Source organism: Opisthocomus hoazin, chromosome 8, assembly GCF_030867145.1.
Source record: "Opisthocomus hoazin isolate bOpiHoa1 chromosome 8, bOpiHoa1.hap1, whole genome shotgun sequence".
Taxonomy (NCBI): domain Eukaryota; kingdom Metazoa; phylum Chordata; class Aves; order Opisthocomiformes; family Opisthocomidae; genus Opisthocomus; species Opisthocomus hoazin.
The window spans coordinates 58068095-58091282 of record NC_134421.1 but is presented as its reverse complement, the minus strand read 5'-3'; the positions used below and the strand labels follow the sequence as shown (position 1 = coordinate 58091282).

General features: G+C 35.8%; 1 protein-coding gene across 2 annotated transcripts in view; it reads right to left on the bottom strand.

The window, feature by feature from the left end:
- Positions 1-23188, bottom strand: part of LRRK2 (leucine rich repeat kinase 2) — a 72613-nt gene that overhangs the window by 28830 nt on the left and 20595 nt on the right. The window contains exons 9-28 of one of the 2 annotated variants that reach the window (XM_075428171.1): positions 22783-22907; positions 22187-22266; positions 21302-21408; positions 19485-19614; positions 18213-18337; positions 16419-16549; positions 14650-14794; positions 14211-14350; positions 12741-12869; positions 12485-12655; positions 10524-10779; positions 10109-10297; positions 8507-8628; positions 7690-7759; positions 7013-7233; positions 6249-6499; positions 4819-4967; positions 2923-3016; positions 865-1051; positions 313-494 (exon numbers count right to left, since the gene is read on the bottom strand). In XM_075428171.1, the coding sequence (XP_075284286.1) occupies positions 313-494; positions 865-1051; positions 2923-3016; positions 4819-4967; positions 6249-6499; positions 7013-7233; positions 7690-7759; positions 8507-8628; positions 10109-10297; positions 10524-10779; positions 12485-12655; positions 12741-12869; positions 14211-14350; positions 14650-14794; positions 16419-16549; positions 18213-18337; positions 19485-19614; positions 21302-21408; positions 22187-22266; positions 22783-22907 (3004 nt within the window). Of the gene's footprint in view, positions 1-312; positions 495-864; positions 1052-2922; positions 3017-4818; positions 4968-6248; positions 6500-7012; positions 7234-7689; positions 7760-8506; positions 8629-10108; positions 10298-10523; positions 10780-12484; positions 12656-12740; positions 12870-14210; positions 14351-14649; positions 14795-16418; positions 16550-18212; positions 18338-19484; positions 19615-20580; positions 20670-21301; positions 21409-22186; positions 22267-22782; positions 22908-23188 lie in introns of those variants that run through there. The other variant, XM_075428172.1, reaches the window with a different exon arrangement.

Below are 23188 nucleotides of genomic sequence, written 5' to 3'. Positions count from 1 at the left end.
TTTTTTTGTTTAGTAATTACTCAAAAACATGCTCTGTGCAATGCACTTGGGAACACACGAAACATGTTAGAAATAATTTGTAAGCACCATTTATTGCACGGTTTATAGAAGCACCAAACTAAAGAAATAATATTATTCTAGTCTAAACCACTATAATCTATTTTATGTGTGTGTGATATGATACGATATGATACCTGGATTTCATATGACAAACCAGCACGTCTTTTCAAAAGGATATGTTGCTTTCTTAATGTTTACTGCATATCCCAAGAAAGCAAAACAAGAATATTCAGGAACAATAGAGCAACAAACCTGATAATGTCTCTGGCTTTGCATCCCACATGTTTGAAGTCTAAATTAAGATGGAGTCCTTCCAAAGGAAGATCCCAGATTTTGGACAGGCGTCCCATTTCATCTGGAAAGAATCTCAAATCGGGATTATGACTTAAATCCAGAGAAGTCAAGTTCTCTAGGAAGCCAATCTGAGGAGGAATCTAAATACAAGAACATTTAATGGGCAATTAAACATGAAAAAAATGTATGAGCATGAATATATTAAATATTTAACAAAATTAGGCATTATATTTACTGCTGTAGTTTAACTTTTTTTAATAAACAGGACTAATATTCCACACTAATAGACAAAGGACCTCATAATGAATTCATTATACAAATTGATTATATGACACAGAAAAGCTTAATAGAATAAAGTGATCTTCATTCACGGGAAGTACTATTTACACTTACATGTCATTTTACAAATAGAATGATACGAGAGGTGACATAAAAATCCAATGAATATTGAAAAACTGCATTAAATTGAAAAGTGATTTAATTTGCTTTAGGTAGAATCTTACACTTTACCTCCTTTAATTTGTTGTGGGACAGGTGCAGCTTTTCTAGCCTAGACCATGCACATGCCTTTTCACTCAAGTCCAAGACATCTATTTGATTATGATTAAATAGCAGTTCCCTTAAGTTTAATGATTTCCAGTGCATTGGTCCAGGCAGGCCTTTGATCTTGTTTTGGCTTAAATCTACTGATCGCAAACTAAAACCATGAAATTAAAAAAGAGAGACGTTAGCAAACAAAGCAAATAAAACTGAGATTAACTGGAACTGTATTAATTTTTAATAAATAAGCAAATTGATCAGACACAGAACAGACAGTTTTCTCACAGGAATGTAGATAGAAGAAGACAGAGAATTATTACTATAAGCAAAAGTAATTAAGGTTATATTATAAGCAGGTATTCATTACCTCAGAAAAAACTACAAGAAAATACATATGATTGATTCAGTATAATATTCTTTCAATGCATTTGTCCATAATAAAATTGCCTGGTCATGAAAATAAACATCCATGTTGTACTGTGTGTATATGTTTCAGATAAGAAATCAGACAGTCGCTTTAAAGAAGTGTACATATTGTGATAGTAGCCCACTTCCTTCTTCTTTCTACGATTTGCAGACATGCATGGCTCTGTTCAGATTAGTAGCAGACACAGAGAAATATAGTTCACACTCCTGTAGTGCATATATTCAATAATTAATCTGTAAACAGTATAAGTAATATACATTGATGGTCAGGTAACAGAGTAGCTCAGGATTCCAGTTACAGGTGAATGCAGGACCATGGAGTACACTGTTACGTGTGATGTCTAACTTACTAGAATAAAAGCATTAGAAAAGTTAATTGCAATCTAACATAATACTAATATGCATTTTCATGTGCTTTTTAATAGATTTCAAATTACAAAAAAAGCAATAGGGAACTTCCTGGTATTATCAATTTCCTAGAACCCAAGATTTCACTTAGAAACTATGGAGCCTCACTAGGTAATCTGAACTGCTCTTTTTCTTGCTCCTGACTTTTGAGACTAACATCAGGTGGTATGGACACCTCACTCTTTTATCAGAATGTTTCTGTGAATATGTATTTGTAAATACATGTATGTGCATAAATTATACAGTTCAACTACACATGTATTTAAGAACTACATAAAAAAGAACATTTCATTTCTGTAAGTCATCTGTTGGACAAATATGCTGTTTATGTTACTGTGGAACATGAAGCTTGCAAAAAATCTGCAAAACTTGTTATTGATTTGTCTGGGCCGGGAGATGTAGGACCTGAAAGCTGCACTTTTTTCAACATATCCATTAAATTTGCTGCTGTGAATATACCGGTTAGCATGCTGAAACAGCATAATATCGTGTTAATAATGACATGCTCTATGTAACTTTGTCTAATATAAGCTCACAAATCTGTGAATCTGCCCTCCCCATGGTGCCATCAGCACCCATCTACCTACATCTATCAGATAACTGATCATCCCTTCCAAGCCCTCCTTCGACAATCTGATTCTAGTGACCTGTTAAGGTCAGTAACTTCTACAAAAAAAAGCAGAAGTGTGATTTTCACGTGCGTAATGCCTCGAAAGTATAGAAAAATGAGTGTCACATGCATCTTTATCACAGTTCCATCTAGAGGAAGTGTCATTCTTTGAGAACAAATATCTTGTGATATTTGCAAAGTGAAAAAGTAATCTCAGTAGCCTTGTGCAAAAGTATGCAGAACTTGAAAAGGAAAAATTTCCAGTATCTTTTTACCGTTAGTTTCAAGAAAATAATAAATTTACTCTGGTATTCTCAGCAAGAATTTTCAGCTTCAGTAGTCAAGCAATATATTTTCAATAACAATGATTTGAATCTGAGGAACAAAATTTCTCAAAATAATGAAGAAAAAGTGACTAATTTGTCTTCAGTTAAAAGCTACTAAATTTTGGACTTCACCTCTTCGAGATGATTTCCTGAAAATCAGTAAAACATGAAGAATTTTCTGCTTAACAAAGGTCTTGCCATCAGATTTTCTTCATCAAGAATTTGACATTAACTTCAATAAATAAAATAATAACTTACTGTGGTAGAAGAAGAATTGCTTCTGGAACACTAATAAAGTGATTTTGGGATAACTTTAAGCTTGTTATGCTGGAAGACAAGTCAGGTACTATTTCTAGAGCAGAAAAAGAGGTTAATTCTATTACTTTTCAGAACTCTTTAAATTATTTTTAAGACTGGAATTTTCTGAAATCAAAGACAGACTGAAAGGTCAGTCTATCATCTTCTATACACAGGTCTTTGTACAAGCTACCAAAGACAGAATCTGACTATTTTTTTAAAAGCTTTTTTAAAACTCAACTCCCAAAATGAAACAAATTTAGACCTGAGTTAACATATATATAATTACATACTATTATACTTCATCTCATATTGGCATTAAACACTGAAATAACCTTACTTACACTTTACTGTATTGCCAGTATACATAATATTTCCATAATTCAACCAGTGGGTTGGGTCAGCTTTGTTTAATGTAGGTATAAGAGCTACCTTCGGAAATAATGTGACAGTAATTTCAAAATGAAGATTTTATGTCTTGAAGACGGAAATAAATTCTGACAGGAACTTATGAACTCCTGCAGTATCATTAAAAACTCATTTATGTAACTTGTATTTTTCACAGGCAAATTAATTGACACCTTTGCATAAAATATGCTAAGCCACTGAAACACATGCTGGACACAATTCAACTGCTAAAACACAGGGTTCTAGTCAAGGTGATCTGCCCTGTGGGACCTGAGCTATCTGCACATGGCTAGGAGATACAACACAAGAGATACGGAAGACCTGCTTTTTCTGGACCAGAAGCTGTAAGCCAAGTAGGATACTACAGGGTATCTCAAATGACACCTGCATTCAGGCAAGTGAATCAAACATTGTATCTTATTCAGAAGACAAGGCTGGATATACTGTGGTAATACTCAAAGTCATAGAGTCATTCAGGTTTGAAAAAGATCTTTAAGATCATCAAGTCCAACCATTAACCTAACACTGCCAAGTCCACCACTAAATCATGTCCCTAAGCACCACGCCTGCACATCTTTTAAATATCTCCACGGATGGTGACTCCATCACTGCCCTGGGCAGCCTGTTCCACTGCTTGATAGCCCTTTCAGTGAAGAAATTTTTCACAATATCCAATCGAAACCTCCCCTGACACAACTTGAGGCCATTTCCTCTCGTCCTATCGCTAGTTACCTGGGAGAAGAGAACAACCCCCACCTCAATACAGCCTCCTTGTAGGTAGTTGTAAAGAGTGATAAGGTCTCCCCTTAACCTCCTTCTCTCCCGACCAAACAACCCCAGTTCCCTCAGCCACTCCTCAACAGAACTTGTTCTCTAGACCCCTTCACCAGCTTATTGCTCTTCTTTGGACATGCTCCAGCACCTCAATGTCTTTCTTGCAGTGAGGGGCCCAAAACTGAACACAGTATTGGAGGTGCAGCCTCACCAGTGCCGAGCACAGGGGGACATTCACTGTGCTAGTCCTGCTGACCACACTATTGCTGATACAAGCCAGGATGCTTGTATGGTATGTATTTCAATACAGTACTAAACCTGTGTTAGTACTAGACTTGCCAGCTAACTTTGAAGGATTTCCTTTGCCTCGAACTTTCCCCAACAGTACATACAGTCTCCAGCACACTCAACCATTTTTATAGCATCCACTATAAATGTAAAACCAAGATGAGTTATGCTGAGTCAGATAAAATGTCCACCAAGCCCCACTGGAAGTATACCGCTTCCAACAGTGACCAAAAGCTGATGCTTAGGGAACGGTATAAACAAGGACAAGTATATGTGGCATTCTCCTTTTCTGTTCCCTCAGACTCCAAATACTGGTGGCTGAGGAATTTTGTGACTGTTTTTGTGAATGGTTTCTAGAATGTGGATCCTATTTTCACAGACACTTACCAAGAGCATTCATCCTGGCATTGAACTGCTCCAGTTTTGTACAGCCCTTGAAGACATTCTCAGCGAGGGATGAAATATTGTTCTTACTAATGTTTAAAATTTTCAGTTCTTTCAAGCACATAGGTGAACATAAACAGGAAATTTTGTTTCTGTGTTAACAAGAAGAAGAAAAAAAAAAATAAATTTTTTATCCAGAAACTCTTAGCTAAAAAGTGAAAGTAAAGAGTATGATCTGACAATGCTATGCCTTCACTGGTAAACCAAAAAAACAGACTTTTATCTATATAAAGACCAACCAGCCAGCTAAAACACTGGTACTTGTGGCAACACGGAATGACATGACTGATGTTGAGATTGTTTTAATTAATTGGAAAGTAAATGTCAGAATGTATGACAAGGTGTCACTTCCTGATTACGTATGGCAGCTCAAGCCCACACAAAGAGAACTCTCATTTGTGATTAGTTCTGTTTACTGAAGATACATGTTTGCAGGATTATAAGCACAGAATGACTATAAATCTAAAAGAAAAAAAAAGAATGGAATTCCACATTGAGGATATGATTCAGGATGAGTGTATAATGTTACAAATAATGTATTCTTGGAAGAAGAACACCAGCAAGAGACAAGGATCCTGAAAATACAGAAATAAAGGAACCATGCAGCACTGTTTTGCAGGGGTAATATTGCTAATAAAGTTCAAAATAAAGCTAATGAAGAAATGCAACAGAATTTTGAATTTAAAATACTGCTTTTGTAAAATTGATTCACATATTTAATACTGCTTGCTTTAGTTACCTATGTTGCTATCTTTATGCTGTGTGAACTTCTGTGTAAAAAATATCACCATCTTATTTAAAATAAATTATGGGAGACGAATGTTTACATAGCTATCAATAACAGCATTCTTAAGAATTCTGTATAGGTCTGAATTATCTCACCCACTAACAAATATGACAAAAAGGGCTGGTAAACAAAAAATTACGTATTTTTTCTGCTTCTGTCATTTAAAAAATATCCATACCAATAAACACAATTCCACTAATCATACCTCCAAAAAACCTTTGATGAATATGAAATACAGTGGAAACTGTATTCTCTACACAGAAAACCTAGCTGAGTATGTTAGACAACACAAGACAGTCCTGTGGATGAAGAATATGGCAGTAGAAGAACACTGAACTACAACATTTTTAGCATGTCACTGAAACCGCAAAGCTATTAGATTCTACCCAGGCCCACAGATATTCTCATGTACTTTGTAATACAACACTGAAAAGTGCAGCAATTTACACATTTGGAAGATAATGTCAGTGTTTCACTGCTGACTAAACAATCCTTCCCATGCTATAACAGTCATCATTCTAGATGACAAATACATTATTTTCTGTTATGTTCGTTACGCTACAGTCCATTTACTAATGCTACTTACCCTTCCAGCAATAGCTGTTCCAGATTTTCGGCAACATTTGTAAGAAATTCAGGAGTGCACACAAGCTGATTGTACGAAAGATTAAGCTGCTTTAGAGTTGGACATCTGAGGTATGGATCCAAAGCAAAGGAAGGACCAATGTCATTTCGAGAGATATCAAGATTTGCAATACAATTCATTTTCAGTAAGTATGTTGGAAAAGAAGTAAATCGGTTACTGTGCAAATCCAAGTACGTCAAGCATTTCAAGTTCTGAAAGAAAAGGATAATTTGTTTTTTAAAAGTTAAAAGAAAATATGAATTTATAGATTTTAAATTGAGTTATATTTTATAGAATTTATTAATTTACTTACATTTCTCTCACTAGGGAAAATAGCAGAAAATAGCAATCATACCAAAGTAATCCATAATATTTCTACTACAAAATAAAATACAAAGCAGTCTTCAAAATTAATTAGCTCAGTTTCATAAAATTTAGCAGATATAAATTGCCTGCAGTTCTTGCTTGCATTTACTTTATCATGTTACTCAGTATAACACGTCCCAAAGCAGTTCTCTGCAGTAAATGACTTAAAACAGTTCCATGAAAATACTTTTATTTCTAGCTGAACATCAATCCACTGAATGAAAATTGAATGAATGTATGAAGCATTCAAAAATATACACCCATATTCATAAGTAGTATTGTTATGAGGACATTGTTAGAGACAAATAACTTATTGTAACTAATCTCAACTTGTATTACATAAAATTATGCAGAATTACTTCACACAGTTGTTCTGGAATGTTTGTGAGAGCATTTTGGTGCAGCTCCAGTTTCTCAAGATGTTCCAGATGACTAGTTAAGCAGCTATTCTGGCTGATGGCATCAATGTTCTCCAGCTCATTCAACGAAAGGTCTAGTGATTTAATATATTCTTTCTCTGAGATCAACGAAGAAAGACTGTCTGATGGTCTTATATGTGGTGAAAATTTTGAGATGCCTTCTATTAAAACAAAAACACGTGAAAAATAGCAAGATTTCATTGTCACGTAATTAAGATCAATCAACTTGAGATCTAAAGATGCAGAAGACAGTGGATGTTTGGATATTGATTATGATCCAAATCCATGAAGATCTCTATTAAGAGACAGAAATTTGTAAGACAGTAGGGAAGAGATGGACGCTTATGTACTGCACAACAGAAGTAGCTTTTGAAAGCTAATCAGGGCACTGATGAAATTTCATTGCCTGTTTAATTCTACATAAATTATTTGTGAAGCCCAGGAATAAAAAGAATCCCTATACAGCCATTATTTGTATTCCACCGTAGTATTTCCAAAATGTATCCTCCTCTTTGTAAGCAAATATATAACCTGACTAAAATCTTTGTATGCTATGCTTGTGAAAGCATTAAGGATGAAAAATCTGTTATATCTGTTAAACTGTATACTTTACTTACTGGGGGATTCATCTGAAGGCAAGAATTTTCTTCTTTGTTTCATTAATGGTTCATAATCTGAGCCAGGTCCCTGGAAAATCCAGAAGGTAACAAAAACAAGTTATGGACATATGCAGATATGTGAAATGAACTGAATTCATTAAATTTCTTTTTATTGTGGTTTCTTTCTATCAAAACTCCCAGGGAAAACACAAAGAAACTGTACATTTCAACTAAAAATAATAGGTCACATCTTCACAAAACTTACTGATCCATTCAGTACGAAAGAACAGTAGATTTCAAGTGCAATGGAAGTAGTGCATCTTTTGGCAACCTAAAATGACTTTCACTAGGGTGGGGTGATAGGGTGGAGCAGGATATTAGAAAAAACAACTTTCCCTAGGGAAGCCAGTCTCTCCAGTTTCCCTTTACAGTCAAGGGAAAGTGACAAGCTCCTTTCAAAGGAACCTGTCTTTGATTAAACCGATTTGTCCTCTTATGTCTTCTTACGGAGTCGGTCTCTCTTCACTGCCTGCAGTAGCACTCTGAAGATTACCTTCACTACAGGGTAGTTACATCTTTGTGAACAGGCCCACAGTTTCTGTATCTGTATTTGAACACCAGACTGGAAATTTGAGCAATTCACAAGAACATGTACTTTTTATTGATCATCAATTTTTGCTGAAATAAACTCTCATCTGTACAGTGAGCTGAAACACAGTAATTGCACAGCAATAAGGTTACATGACCTTTCCTAACACTTGATTATTAACAATTTTGCAGTAGGTGACACAGAGGAACTTGTAAGAAGCTTGGAATGAATAAGGATCTGACTTACCACAGAGTAGGAATGTCGTGGCAAAGTAGGAGAACCTCTTTGAAATGCCATTTCCCTAAAATATAAGTCAGCAACTGAAATGGAATTGGACTTCGTTTTTGTAAAAAGTGAACCTTCACTTCCTAGTACAAAACAGTAACACAGGAGGACAAATAAGTAAGAAAATGTATTTAACAATAAGGCTCAGAATTCAACTGGAATATAGACGCTGACATACAAAGGACAGACACATTTCAAAAGCATCAATATTGTCAGGTTCTCACTGGTTAATTGTGTGTGCAATAGGCCAAGAATGTTGTTAACATGTTTTAGAGTACGTGGGCCATAATAACCTGACATGCTTCAAATATGACTTGTAGCTTGTTACATTGATGCTTTATTATTTAAAATTTCCAGCAGGTTGGGATTATTATGCATGTTTTGTAACACATCTTTGTGCTAGTGCAGTGTAAATAACTTTTTAAAACAGAAAAAAGGGTTGTATTTTAATAGATAAATATGCACTCCCATATTTATTGAAAATGAAACACCAAATGCCACTCTGGCTTTGGTGCTTCAGGGTCATCTGGACCCATTTAGTGTTCCTCTTCTCAAAGCTACTTTTAAAACTCCTAAAATGACTCCTGTTAGCACAGCCTGTATTTTTTTACCATAATTTATATATGACTTAACGACTTTTGTATGTGGGACAACAAATAGTACCTATCAGTACCATATGTCTGTGCTACAGTCCTACAGAAATGAAACGGCACTGAATGATGTAAAGCAAAAGAACAAAATAGAACCAAAACAATCCCTTAGGATTTTCTGATTTCAAAATTCAAATTCTTCATCTGTGATGATTTGAAGTATCCAACAGTTCTAAAACACCAGTGACATCTGAACAAACAAAAGGCATGTTGTAAAATATGGCCACTTACTCTTATTATTAAGTTAACCAATATTATAGACAGAAATGCTGTTATTCGTAAGTTAAAGGCATTCAGATTTCCTGACATGGTTAGCAGGAATTATGCTGGACTGAACACAGGCTTGCCATTTACACTTTCTGATCAGTTAGATATCTTCGGGATAGGGCTTGTGTCACCTACTTTATTTGTTAACAATATAATCCTCTATACCAGACTTAGCTGTGCGCACTTGAACTACAGACAGCCCAGGGAACAAGGATTTCTAGATCACAATACACCTGACTTCATGATGAGACAAGTTGTGCTCGTGAAGCACTTGCTTTTTGCTGTTGACTATAAAGGCAGTGTACGAGAATAGCTCAGAAACAGACATCAAAATAGTCAATATCTAAATTTGATTGAATGAATCCCACTCACTCTCTCTACAAGAAACCAAATGCATGAAGAACTAATTTTAAACGGATAACTGAATAAAATGCTTTAAGGTCCTAATTTTGTAGATAAAGCACAAACTTGATCATCATAAACTATCTTCCAATGTTATCACAAACAAAATTTTAGGTAAAAGTATTTTTTTCATGGGAAGTGTTTTATCTCAAATACAAATAAACAACTGATTTGTGGCTATGGCCTAGCCCTGTTACACTAGATTGGGATTATAAAAAGAAAAAAAGAAACAAAAACCAATTACCTTCACTATCAATATCATCACTCAAAGGAAAAACACTGTCCACTAATGGGTCAGAAATGAAATGCCAGTCATCGTTTTTATCCGCTCCATCTTCAGAGGAGTTTAGATCAGAGGAGGCTCTTGATCTATCCTCTGAAATATTCTTCATCTGGAATTTAAGCACCATTCTTGCCAGTGCAGAACCTGGATCTGTATGTATAGGAAACAAAAAAGTTATCATACTCTCCAAGAAATCCAAATAGCTTTAAAAATATAACAGAAATAACTTGATTTATTTTCAAGGTTTGGCAGTCTTTCTATAACCAGCTGAATGCTATAAAGAGATCTTCAACTGAAGGTCTTTATCTAAAACACTGTGATAGTGCCATCAAGAGATATTAACACATTTCGTACAGCAAATTCTGTATATACTCACTTTGCTTTCTTAATGGAGTAACTTTATCTGGGAACAAAGGAATGAGCCAGGAAGGTTCTAGTCTCCCAATACCAAATCCTCCAAGACATATACTGCTGTTGGTGACATCAAGGCTAAGCTTCTTTAAGAGCAAGCTGATGATTTGGCTATCTCCTCTCTTTATACTGATGGTTAAAGCACTCCGAACATCCTGCTCTCGAGCACCATTGGCTAATAGCAATTCCACCAGTTTAGGATTATTTCCTTTCTCACAAACCTAACCGAGAAAAGCAATTAAAAAAATTTATGCGAGGCACTCAAACAACAGCCCAGACTGCATTAAGAGATTTGTATCAAAGTCAAATTCATTGCATTTTTATGATTATGTCTCTTTTTCAAATACACAGTTCCCTACCCCTCCATCTAAGGCATCTGAGTACCAACTCCCATTTTCCTGAAGTTTTTGCCCAAAATATAACAAAGGCCTGAGTTCTGTAGTTGTAATTTCTGCCACCAGTGCACACAATTTCCAGGCAAAAATGAACAGTGATTTATGCAGTTTGGCTATTGCATGTGGTCTATGGCAACTCCATTTATTTATCTGTTCAGTGGAAAAAAAGTCACTTAGAGGTTATTTTACTATGTCATCTGGATGTCAGATGAAAAGGCAACAAAGGTGAGACTCGTCAAGCCTTGACTAGTGCTGCAGAGCTCAGGTCCATTGTCTTCACCTGGCTTTACTCCTTCCAAATTCTCAGCCTGCATGACTGTGAGTATTACAAATATTTTTTAGAAATACTTCCAGTTACTTCAATATTTCCACTGTGGTTCGCTAACACTGATTTGCCTATCACAGACTCCATGGACGGATGGTTGGTTCCAAACTCAGATGTGCTTTATCAGCCAGCCAGCTCTGCCAGCAGAAGAAAACACTTCCTAATCTAACTCATTTGAGGCAGTACTGGTGGGGTTATCTCAGACCATTTAAAACTTTGACACTGAAGCAAAATTAAGAAGTGCTCATACACACTATTTCTCAAAAAATGTTTTAAAGGGAGTCATATTTAGCAGTGAACACTTATAAGCAGGTGGGAACAGCCTCTCTGTTGGCATGGCTGATTCCAGATGGGATGTCTGGCCTTATCTAAGACACCAACATATTTCAAATAGTTGATGCTCTGGATGTGGCCATTATCTGGATAAAGATCTTTGCACTTAGCGTGACTGCAGACATTCCAAGATGTTGTATTACTCTGTGTTGATAAAAAGTCAGAACTCAAACCAGAACAGTTAAATCGGCATAAAAACTGACGACTATATTAATTTTTAAGTACAACACAAAGTAAAAAAAAAAATCCACCATTCCAGGGCAGGCATTTTGGACAAAGTCTTCTCTGCAGGTCTAGAACAGAGTGGGACTAAGCACACTGAAACGTACCTACACACAGTGCTGCCTGCTGGTCCATCTGTACTTTGGCCTCACAGAGCTTGGGAAGAGCTGAATTTGAAATATCAGTTCATGGACTTGGCTCTCATGGGCTTGATGCCATCTATGCCTGATCAGTTCACAAAAAATGACTGGGAGTTTAAAAAGCTTGAGCTTAAGTCTTCTTCCTCAAAAATACTCCAAAGCTAAGACTAAGTCGGTACTTGATTGAACCCAGGTTTGCACGTGGACAGGGTAATCAATCAGAAAGTATGGACTTTAAAGTGAGTTTGCATCAGAACCGAACTGGCAGTGTGGGCACGTTCTAGGTGACAGCGAGCCTATGAACTTCAATAAAGTGAAGCGTGTTTCAGTGAACATCAGACGGAGCCTCATGTCACCAGGAGTAGCCATGGTTAACACCACTCAGGTCACAGTTAGATTGCACTGGGTATTGCTGCTGTGTTCTGCCGAATACAAGCTTACATGAAAAGAGAAAAGAACTCAAAAGCACAAATTTTAAAACAATAAAATTATATATACTGCCATATATTACCTGACAGATCAAAGAGTTTGTCTTTGTCTTCTTATTAATATCAGCTCCCAGCAGAAGTAAACATTCAGCCATAATACTATTGCACTCGATACATGCTTTTTCCAGCATCATATTTTTTAAATCATCATTTTCAGCTATTTTAGCAAAACATTTACAGCACAGGCTTTGAAACTGAATGGGAAGACAAACAATCAAAGTTAGGACAAAAAAACACCCAAATTTTTTAGCTGTGGAGCTGTCAAAAGAGAGAAGATACCTGTGGATCTCGCTGGTGAGTAAAACACATAGACATCTGGTAGAAAATGACTGTGTCAAATGAGTCATGTACCAGCAGCTTTGCAAAACACGGTGACAAACCAAGAATTGACAAGATTGCATGAAATCCCTAAGAGCACAACAAGAAGATTGAAAAAAGCAGTGTTAAAAAATGTCATTTTAAAACAGGTCGTGCAACAAAATTTCAACTGAAACAGATGTGCTTTAATTTTTTTTTTTTGTCTTGCTTTTAAACATGCAATAATTCACAAATTGGAGACGATCAGGAGAGAAGGCAGAAACACCTGGTATCTCTGTGTTTATATAGCTGCATTTTCACGCTTGTTCAGCTGACCCACTTAAACAGATATTAACTGACGCTTTGAAAAGCAAAACTATGCATCATAATATCTGACAACATCCTGCCTGGCAGTGACAAACATACTCGCCATTTCCTGAAAATGTACAGAGGAAACAATCTCTTTCTCAGGATATGGGATAAAGATGCATCCCCTGTTCCAATGTGCTGCTCTGTAATCCTTGAATTTGAAAAAAATACACAGGCTAAATGAAAAACTTTACAAGTGTATCTAAAAAGAAATACAAAATTATCCCATGATTCTGCAAGTAAAGTTCACCTAGAAGGATGAACTGGGTAAATTACAGACTTTTTGTCCAAACCTAATTGAGATGAAAGCACTTTAAGTAACTTCTTATTCCACCACATTATTTTGATTTCTCTCTACATTTGTTGCTCAGCTAAATTTGGAAGGTTTTGGGGAAAAATGGCAGTAAAGAAAGGAGCTGTAGTTCTGATATTTTCATATTTATCTGAAATAGAAGTACAGAAACTCTCACAGGAAGCTGATCTCACAGGCAAGCTCCATTCCACTAGAAAAATGAAACTGCCAGCAAACAGGGAAACCTTCTGAAGCAGAGGAAAAAGAACTTTCACACAAGGAGAACTGAACGTGTGTTTGCAGACAGAGTAAGAACTCTCCTTCCATATTCAGAAGTAGATCCAAAGTCTGACCCAGTATTCCAGTAATATCCTTCTTAAATACAGCATTTCTACACTAAGCATATTGCTGATGACAGAGCTGGGAACTAAGCTCTTCTCTATCACTTTTCAAAGAAGGACAAACCATGCTATAATGATGGTTACTTCATTAAATGGTTACAGATTGACTGAATGATGCACCATGATGGAGAAATTTGTTCTAGTCTGCAGATCTCAAAAGTCTTAGATAAACACCTAAACCTACTCTTATATATTCTGGACTGAATATATACCACCAAGAAAACCATCTCTACAGCAAACATTGATTTAATTATAAAGGCTTATACTAATCTAGTAATTGCAATAAAATAAAAATGCAGCATTTAAAATAAGGAATTATTAACTACACTAAGATAATTTTCTAAGGTTTTGCCTTTCACTTTCATCTTTGTACATAGAAAGAACACATACGTGCATCTGGATTTCAGTGACCTCTTTAAATCGTCGCAGCGTAGAAACCAGAACTGTTGACAGGACATGCATAGATGCAATACACAAACTCTTTCTTGTAATCAAACAGCGTAGCAGACTCAAACCCAAACACTGTATCTCTAGAAAAGAAAGATTAATAAAGTTGATTATTCAGACATTCTGAGTGGAATAAACCCATGACAAAAGCAGTGTTATATTACTAATATTCCAGAAAGTTATTTGCATGAGCTATTACAGGGCCAGGCACAACTACAAAGTGGATGAACCTGAGGACTATGCAGTACTGCAGCCTTCTCTTGCCGTGTAACCTACATCACATCCAGTACTAACGAATGTAATAGATAGGTTACGGCTTGTGTGGTTAATCATCCCCTCCTACTACGTCATTCACATTCTACTGACAAAATACCTTCCCTACCTTGTTCGTCTGGATACATCTGTAGGGTGTGAAGCACAGTGTCAGTAGCTCCTTGCTGGGTTAAAATTTCTAGTGCACCAGTGCACTCAGCTACAGACGCAAGTAGTTTCAATCCACACTTCTGAATGCTACGATTTCCAATAAACTAACAGAGAAATTAATATAAAATCAGATCAAGTTTGTTCTGCTTACAATGGCAACAGAAGAGTTGTTCTTTAACAACAAGTGATTGTTCTTCTTAAAGTATGTGAAATTACATCAGATATGACAATAACAATAATCACAATTTCAAAAACGTTTCCTTTTCAACCATCAGTTTCAGCCTCCCCAGATTTTCACCTTTGATTCTGAAAATAATCCTTAGTTAGTTTTCTAATGGAGAGTGGGAATTTTTTTCCTCAAAGTTTCGGTACAACCATTCACAAGTTCACACCATTTTGCTGTAGGACAAGGAGAGTGAGAAAATGTACTTCCTTCATGGTTAAAAAGGAACAAAAAATGGGGTTCTTTGAGAACTGTCATAAGTGAAAAACATGGTGGCAACTGAAAAAAATATGAAAAAAAAAAGATATATGAAGCGACATGCCTATTACCATACCCCATCAAGACTAAAAGTTTTGGGTTTAGTTATATAGAACTTCAGTAGGTTATTTGTGATTATTTTTCCCAATTTTCTCCCACTTCTAGATGAAGGAAACCTAGAAGAGGCCTAGATCTGAAAGTGTGCATAGCTGTCACAGTGACTCACAAATCTGCAAAATTATTTCAGTGGAGTCATGACCATCTTTCTCCTTATTCATTCTCTAGTTTTTCATTAAAATGTTAGTTTATAGCCCTTCTGGCTAATATTGTAGCACCCCAAAACACAAACCAGCTGGGTCAGAAAAAGCAATCAAGATGGTCACAAAACACTGGAGACTGTAACACATTCTGAACTAAAAATTATTTTGCCTCCCTTGTTAACTCCTACATCCTACATCTTCAGGTCAAGAGATGTCTTTAGACACCCTAGCACTCTTTTGCTGATACCTAATTTGCTCTGATTTTTATCATAAATGTAAGAGACATAAATTTCCTTGACTGAAGGTGTTTGTCAAGTCTGAAATTGTTGAGAAAAATTGTGAATTGCTACATCCATTTAAATTCTGGTCATGGGAACTTTGTAAGTCTCGTAGAGGTGGGATTCTTCTGAAGGCCATGAAGTTAAACCTTCCCTGTCACTAGGATTTAAGGTTAATTTGCTGTGCAAAGTGACCAGTGCTTCCTTTGTTTAGATTGGGCCTGCTTCAGCCTTTCATTTTTCAGCTTCCTCTGTAAGGCACTGTGATCATTCGGTTTTCCAGTAGCTGGAAAAAGTTACAAAATTGAACAGTGAAAAGAATGGAGACCACTGAGAAACTCTGTTCTGTTGAAAGCAAAGGATTATATATCCATGAAAGCCACCACTCAGTCCTATGTGTAGTTGAGGTGTAGATATGAGGACACTTTTCATGTACAAACTAATCCATTAAAAAAAATCACAAATAAACTGTACGCTTGAAAAAAATTAGCCTTGTTTTTATAAATATTCTTTAGAGTTACTGTATAAAGGATCATCAAATACACTCCAGAACAGAAAGTAAGAAGAAACCCCAAATGATAAATAAAACCCAGGAGTTAATTCTAACAAATCAACAGGAAAATAGATGTGGAACTAAAACTTACAAATGATTCACCATTGCAAGTGTAAAATAGTGACAAAAATAATTAGAATAAAGCTTTAAATATACCCTGTTCAAAGCATTCAGCACCAACGAATGAGTTCCCTCCAACAGACATTGGCTTTTAATGACTTTTACTGTAAGTGCAAAAGCAGCACCTCCCACATCTCTGGAAGAACCATTCTGGTCATTCTTGGTATCTGCAACAATGGAAAACAGTCTTCCTCAGAAGAACAGATTTAACATTCCTGTTAGTATTAACCCAGTATTATTAACCCAATATACCAATCAAATTGAACACACAGGTTGTAAGAACTGACTCAGAGGGCTTATTTCAGATCTTATGACATTTTTCAGAATGCTGTAGTTACAAAGACTGAGTCCCTCCAGATCTACACTGTAGCATGAGTACATTGTGTTTGAAATGATTTCACCACATGTTTGCCCACTGCTTACCGTGAAAAAGCAAAATCATGCCAAAGAAATTTGGCTAAGGCACACTGTAATATATTATTTATTTGAGCTATGGGGTTTCTTGGTGTTCCTGATACCTACTTCAGAATGTCTCTTCCTTCTGGAAAGGAGGGACTGTAGAGAAGCTATAAACTAGTTGCCCTTTATCACTTGGCAGCACATCATAGGCCAAATTTTACCCACCGATGAGGTAAGCGGAAGGTGATTACACACAAACGAACAGAGAAAGGTCTTTCAGATTTACCTTTCTTGCAGCTATTGGCACTTGCAGTCAAGTGGCACTACAGAAAGTACCCAGAAATCCTTTAGAAGTCACTTCAAGCATTCATATTTGTTCCGATTACTAATTTCCGCACGACTTACTTGTTATTCCCTAATTAACCTGCAAGTTCCAACATCCATTTGGAGCTCTCTTTTACTGATTATGCTTTAGAAGGACCTCACTTCCAGGATGCTGGCAAAAAAAATGCCTTGCCTACATGTTAGAATACATACATCAAGTCTTAATCCTGCTGTTTACTGAGAAAAAGGAAAGTATTAGGATTATAATTTGAAGAATAGAAGGAAACTGAGATCCTAAAATCAGTCTGCATATTAGCCAAGTTACTAGTTTCACAGTTACTGGTTATGTAAATGTTCAACTAAAACTGCTGAGAGATATTTGCAAAAAGTTGTTACGAAAAAAAATCAGCACCCCATGTCTGTACTCTCACAATCAGAGGAAAAAAACAGGATATATAGCAGTAAACTGGTAACAAGAGCTAAAACTTTCCTCAAATTCTATTAAAGGTATAGAACTAAAAAAGTACATATTTCTCCCACTGTAGATTGCCTTTAAAGGGTTTTTTTTTTGAAAGGAATTTCTAAGCTGGTCAGTTTGGCTTCTCCTCTCCTGTAGAAAAAATTATGTAATAGTATATTTCACATCTTTAAATACCTGTTTTTATTTTTTTGGTGTCAGAGGTCCATTTTTTATGTTCCTTCCAAGAGATACTATGAAAACAATTGCATTTTGTGGTACAATAATGTTGATGTCACTGTTTGCTCTCACTTACAGGGTATCTGTGATGAAAATACACAATCACAGCAATAGCTCCATACTTATACCCTGAATTCCTTAGAGGTAATGGAGCTAACTCTTAGCTGATAAAATCAATGGGAAATCAGCAGTGATAATTTGGTCTGTTACCTTCACCACCTCAAAAGTTTTCCTCTATCTTATGTGTTCTTACAGACTTACAGCTGCTCTCCGCTATGTACAGAACTCCATTTTTTGAAGTCCCATTAAAGGCTGTCTCATTAGATCAGAAAGACTAAAACTCAACTATCTAATTCTGTTCTCTGATCTGGTGTGTGATGCTACACTGACTAGATTTTTGGATGACTTACCAGGCATCATAAAGTGTAAAAGGACTCGAAGTGCTTCCAGTTGTACAGAGAGTGATTTTTCATGTTTCCTCATGGCTTTTACAACTTCTGATGCAGATACTGTTATTATATCCAGATGAGGGAAACTGAAAATGTTGTTTATAAAATAAATAAAAAGAATGCACTTCTACATTTTATATATATTTGCTTCCTTAATTAACACTGTGTGATAACCCTGTAGAAAATTGTAAATCTGGTTTGAGCTACGAAATAGAAACTAAACTATGGTACTTCTCTTCATCATAGCAAACATATTATTTTCATGCCATTCCATGAATTCGGTCTATGTAACTAATTCCATTCTAGGCTACAGAGAGGTAATTTTCAATCCAGTCCAGAACAGTGATACACAGAGAGTATAATATTTCATTCAGAGTGAGTGGTGGATTCATATATTTCACTTTGATTTCAGTCCAGCTATGTGAAAAGACACTCCACAACTGTCATGAAGTACTGGTGAATTGCCAGATAGTTGTAGAATGAACAGGAAAATATGAATCATGTTAGTTTCTAATTTTGAAGAAAAAAAAATAATCTCAATGTCATTAGCATTCCTAGAGATGGCAGTAGCCAAAGGCCACTATTCACTTTTAAGGTTTTTTTCTTCTTTCATTTTATAATGCTTTTTATTCCTGTGAACATGTTTATGGAAGGTTTGAGATCTTCTTCTTTGTAAAATGAAATTATTAATTAGAAATTCTGTGACTACATTTTGAGTCCGTTATTTTTTCACAGACAGCTTAGCATATATAAAGGTTTAAAGGAAGATTGGAAAAGCTTGGCAAGACACTTGGAATAATATTCCCACCCTGTATATCAGTATTCATAAATCACAAGTTTGTTTTCCAGTCATGTTCTAAAGCATTTGCAAAAGCCAACACAAAAGTAATAATAACACAATGTTATTTTAATAGTCAGAGTTAATACTGTTGGAAATTCATTAGCTCTCAGTGGAATTCAGTGGGTCTAACAGGAGGGGACATCATCCAGAGACAGTCTATTCAAACCTCACCGCTCAAGAACCACGAAGGGAAGAACATGCAACTCCGTACACATATCCACCTGGGCATCTGACTACAGGGCTTACAAAATTCAACGCCTTGAACAGGACTGTCAGCCTGTGGTCAATTTTAATATCAGTGAAACAGACAATAATTTAAATGTAACCAATTATAGCACTGAATCTCACAAACCTTCACTCTGGAAGTGGCCACGTATTTCTAAGTATATTACCTTCCTTCGAAAACATGATTCAGAATTCTGCAGGCACTTTCAGCCACTTCAGGAGAATGTGGATGTTTCCTCATTATATCCAAAACATTCATATGTATTCCTTTAGCCAAAAGTGTCTTCCTAATATTTACTACAACACAAAATAGCAAGCGTCCTATAAGTAAATCTGTCTCTCTTTATGTATAGTTCTCAAAAACAACAGAACTGCTAAGTTTTTCCAATTTTTTCCCCTTTTTTTGATTTTTTTTCCCCTCACCATACACACATTATAGAAATATAAATTAGAATGGGAAACAATTTGAGTTGAAGCTGACTTACGTTTGCGTAGTTTAATCAAAAGCATTACAATTCCTGAATGCCTAATAACTTTCAATACATCTGCTATTTTTACTTACATAAAGTTAACTTAAAGGAAGGAGAATATACAGCTTAACTTTTATTTCCAAAAATGTTTATTCTTAAAAAATTTTTCCTCTTACTCGCACTCTGTGATCATGTAGGAAAGCAAGAATTCAAAACTTTCAAAAAACCTTCCAACTTCTAAAATAAAGCTTCAAAGATGAAACTACATTTATTCACTCTATTTACTTTGTTCATGCATTTTTTAAAAAAATTCAAATATCCAAGCACATGTTGTAGCTATAACTGTAACCAATACAGCTCAGAACACTATAAAAATATTCTACATTATCACGGTAACTACCAGCAATTCTTGTCATTCCCATTTCAGTACATCCATTTCAAATGGTTAATTCAAGCAATATTGCATTGTGCCAGAGGGCTTTACTAAGCTTCTTTATGTCTATCATCTCTGATATAAGCACATTCATTTGGGGGGGGGGGGGGGGGAGGAGGGGGAGAGACAAAAAAAGAAGACAAAATAAAAATTTGCTTCAGATTTCCAAAGGGAATCAAAGGCCCACTTGTCAATAATATGTTATGAAAGTACCTGGTGTAACATATGCATATATTTCTGAGATCTATTTCTTGATATACATACGTATTTATCTCCTAAATAACTACAAAACCTTTTCATTATTAGGTTTTATGTACCCGGATAGCTGAGTAACCTAGTGATAAAACAATGCTTTCTCACCTAGAGAATGGTAATTAACTGCTAGTCTTTATCTTCCTATCTAGCCAGTGGTTTTCAGTGTGCAGTCTACAAACCACTTGAGGTCCATAACCATTTCAAAGGGTTCTGGGAAAGGTATCTAATAAAAGCAGGCCAAATGTCAGTAGAGGCTTAAATACTCTACCCAGGGGTCCACATCTCCACTGAAAAATTTTGAGGGGGTCTGCAAATTGAAAAAAGTCAGGAAACCATGTTAGGGACACAATCAGGTCTAAAGCAATCTTGAAAACTGCTACGCACATGCTTAACTTTCTACACATGATTTGATTCACTGAAGTCAGCAGGACTGCTCAAATCCCCTGTGTTAAGCAAGAAAATTGTATTTGTCAGGCTGTAATCCTTACATGAGTTTCAACAAATGCTGCTCTTGATGAAATTCAAACAGGTGATAAATATTTAAACAAGCATATACAGAAAACACACTCTTGTCACATCTCCTGCTCCAAAAAAGAGCAATTGCAACACCTAAATTGGCAAAGAGCTCTTTACTTCTATACTCTCTTTCATACTAGCTAACAATAGCTTTTTCAAAGCAACGAATAAACCTCCTACTAAATACAATGGCATAATATTCTAGTCACAGGGAATATTGTATTCATACAAGAGCACACTAAATATTCTTTAATACTACAGCCATAACTTTCTGCTGAATTAGAAGGCAAAGATTATTAAATTCCCTTACCATTTTGTTGTGACAAGATTGCCAAGGCACTAGCAGCTGCCTGAAACACTTCTTTTGAAGAGGAGTGCATCAGCATGGAGAGCATCACTGCTCTGTCTATCGGGAACCTTTCACAGAGAGAAATAAATCACTGCACATTGCCCACATTATAGCAGTTACTTCATAACTGTAGTTCAGTTTTCTAAAAATGCAGTAAGCAACATAATTAAATTTTCACATGATTGAACTTGGCTTCTATTATTTTTCCAGAGCAACAGCTAACAGAAAGCCCTTGGCAAACTATGCATATTAGCCTACTCTGAATCTCACCGAATTCACTTAGAACCATGCTTTCCAAGTGACTTGAGGTACAGAAAGGGGTACAAAACAGGCTTACTACAATTTGAATGATTAAAATTTTAAGCAACTCTGAAAAACTGTTTAAGTAACATGAAAGTCTGCTTTATCCATGCCTGGATTCTCCTTGATGAGGCAGCCCCCTCCCACTATGCTCTGTAATCTGATTTGTGAGAAAATGAGTACTGCTTTTCCACACCCTTTATGTACTACATATCTTAATCTTCTCTATTCTCTCTACTCTTACACTCTTTAATCCTTCCTATCATTGTTGCAACTGAAGAAGAAATTCCTCTTGAACTGTAAAAATTAGCTCTATTAGGCTGTGTTCTGACCCTTTATTAAAACACTAACAATTTCGCCTGAGTCAAGGTTAGCACTTTTCAAGAAAGAAAGTTTCTCAAGTGTTGTTGATCATCATATTTCATGATGTATTAGAAAACAAGCAAGGAAAATAAAAACAATTGAAACACGAGACCGCAAATGGCCTAATACTAGGTTTTCATTTTTTTCATTTCCAAAAATACAGTTCAAGATATTAACACTAACTGATTATCTCCATCTCCAATCTTCTCATGAAGGTTGCGTTGATACAGAAAGAGATTTTTCAAAGCCCAGCATGCAGCCTCCTAAATATAAACCAAGAGGAGACAAAAGGATTAAGAAAATATGCCTTTAGAATATAAAAAAATATGAAAAAAATTAAATAGCTTGACTGCTTTTCAGTCCATGATAAAGGTACAAGGTGATTTATGCAGGAATACAACAAGATGTGGACTGTCACATTATTTATAGCCACATTCTCATTGTTTGATTTGCATTTTGATACCTACTTTAGGCCAAGATTAATTCTTCTGTTGATGGGACTGCATTTTGCTGCTGTATACAGAGGAGCTATATAAACAACAATCTGTGGATGGCGAAAGTTTCAGGTAACAAGTCTCACCTACCTACATTTGATCCAAAGGAGTGACTGAAACCAGCTGAGGTGAACAAAGATAAGAAAAGCAAGATTTATTCTGTATCTAATCCAGTCCTTAAGGCCTTCTTTGGCTGAGGGTATACGGGAGAAAATGATGTTGCTAAACATTTTATTTAATGCATAATGCAGTCCTTCCACACCCCCATCACACAAAAATTCTCACCAGCACATCTGTGTTTTTTCGGTGTAGTTCTAATGCTCTGTAACATGCTTCCAACCAGCATAATTTCTCTTCCTCCTCCTCTTCTTTTCTTTCCTCTAAGTCTCGGTTTAAGAATATTGTTTCAGCTTGAAATATAAAAGATTTACATTAAATTCTTATTGTGAAAACAAACACTTAACCTTCCTGTAGTCACGAAGGTGGTCACACTGTCTACATGCAAAAATCAGTGGGAGGATTAGCCTTTCCTGAGAAAGGAGCAGTCTTTTGACATAAACTCTATGATGAATTTGAAAAATGTCTTTAAGGTTACAAAGGGACTAAAAAACTGAATTATATTGTAGTTAATTAGGTACATAGTAACAGATCAGTCAATGTTCAGGCTCTGGAAACAGCTGTGTGTACTTTC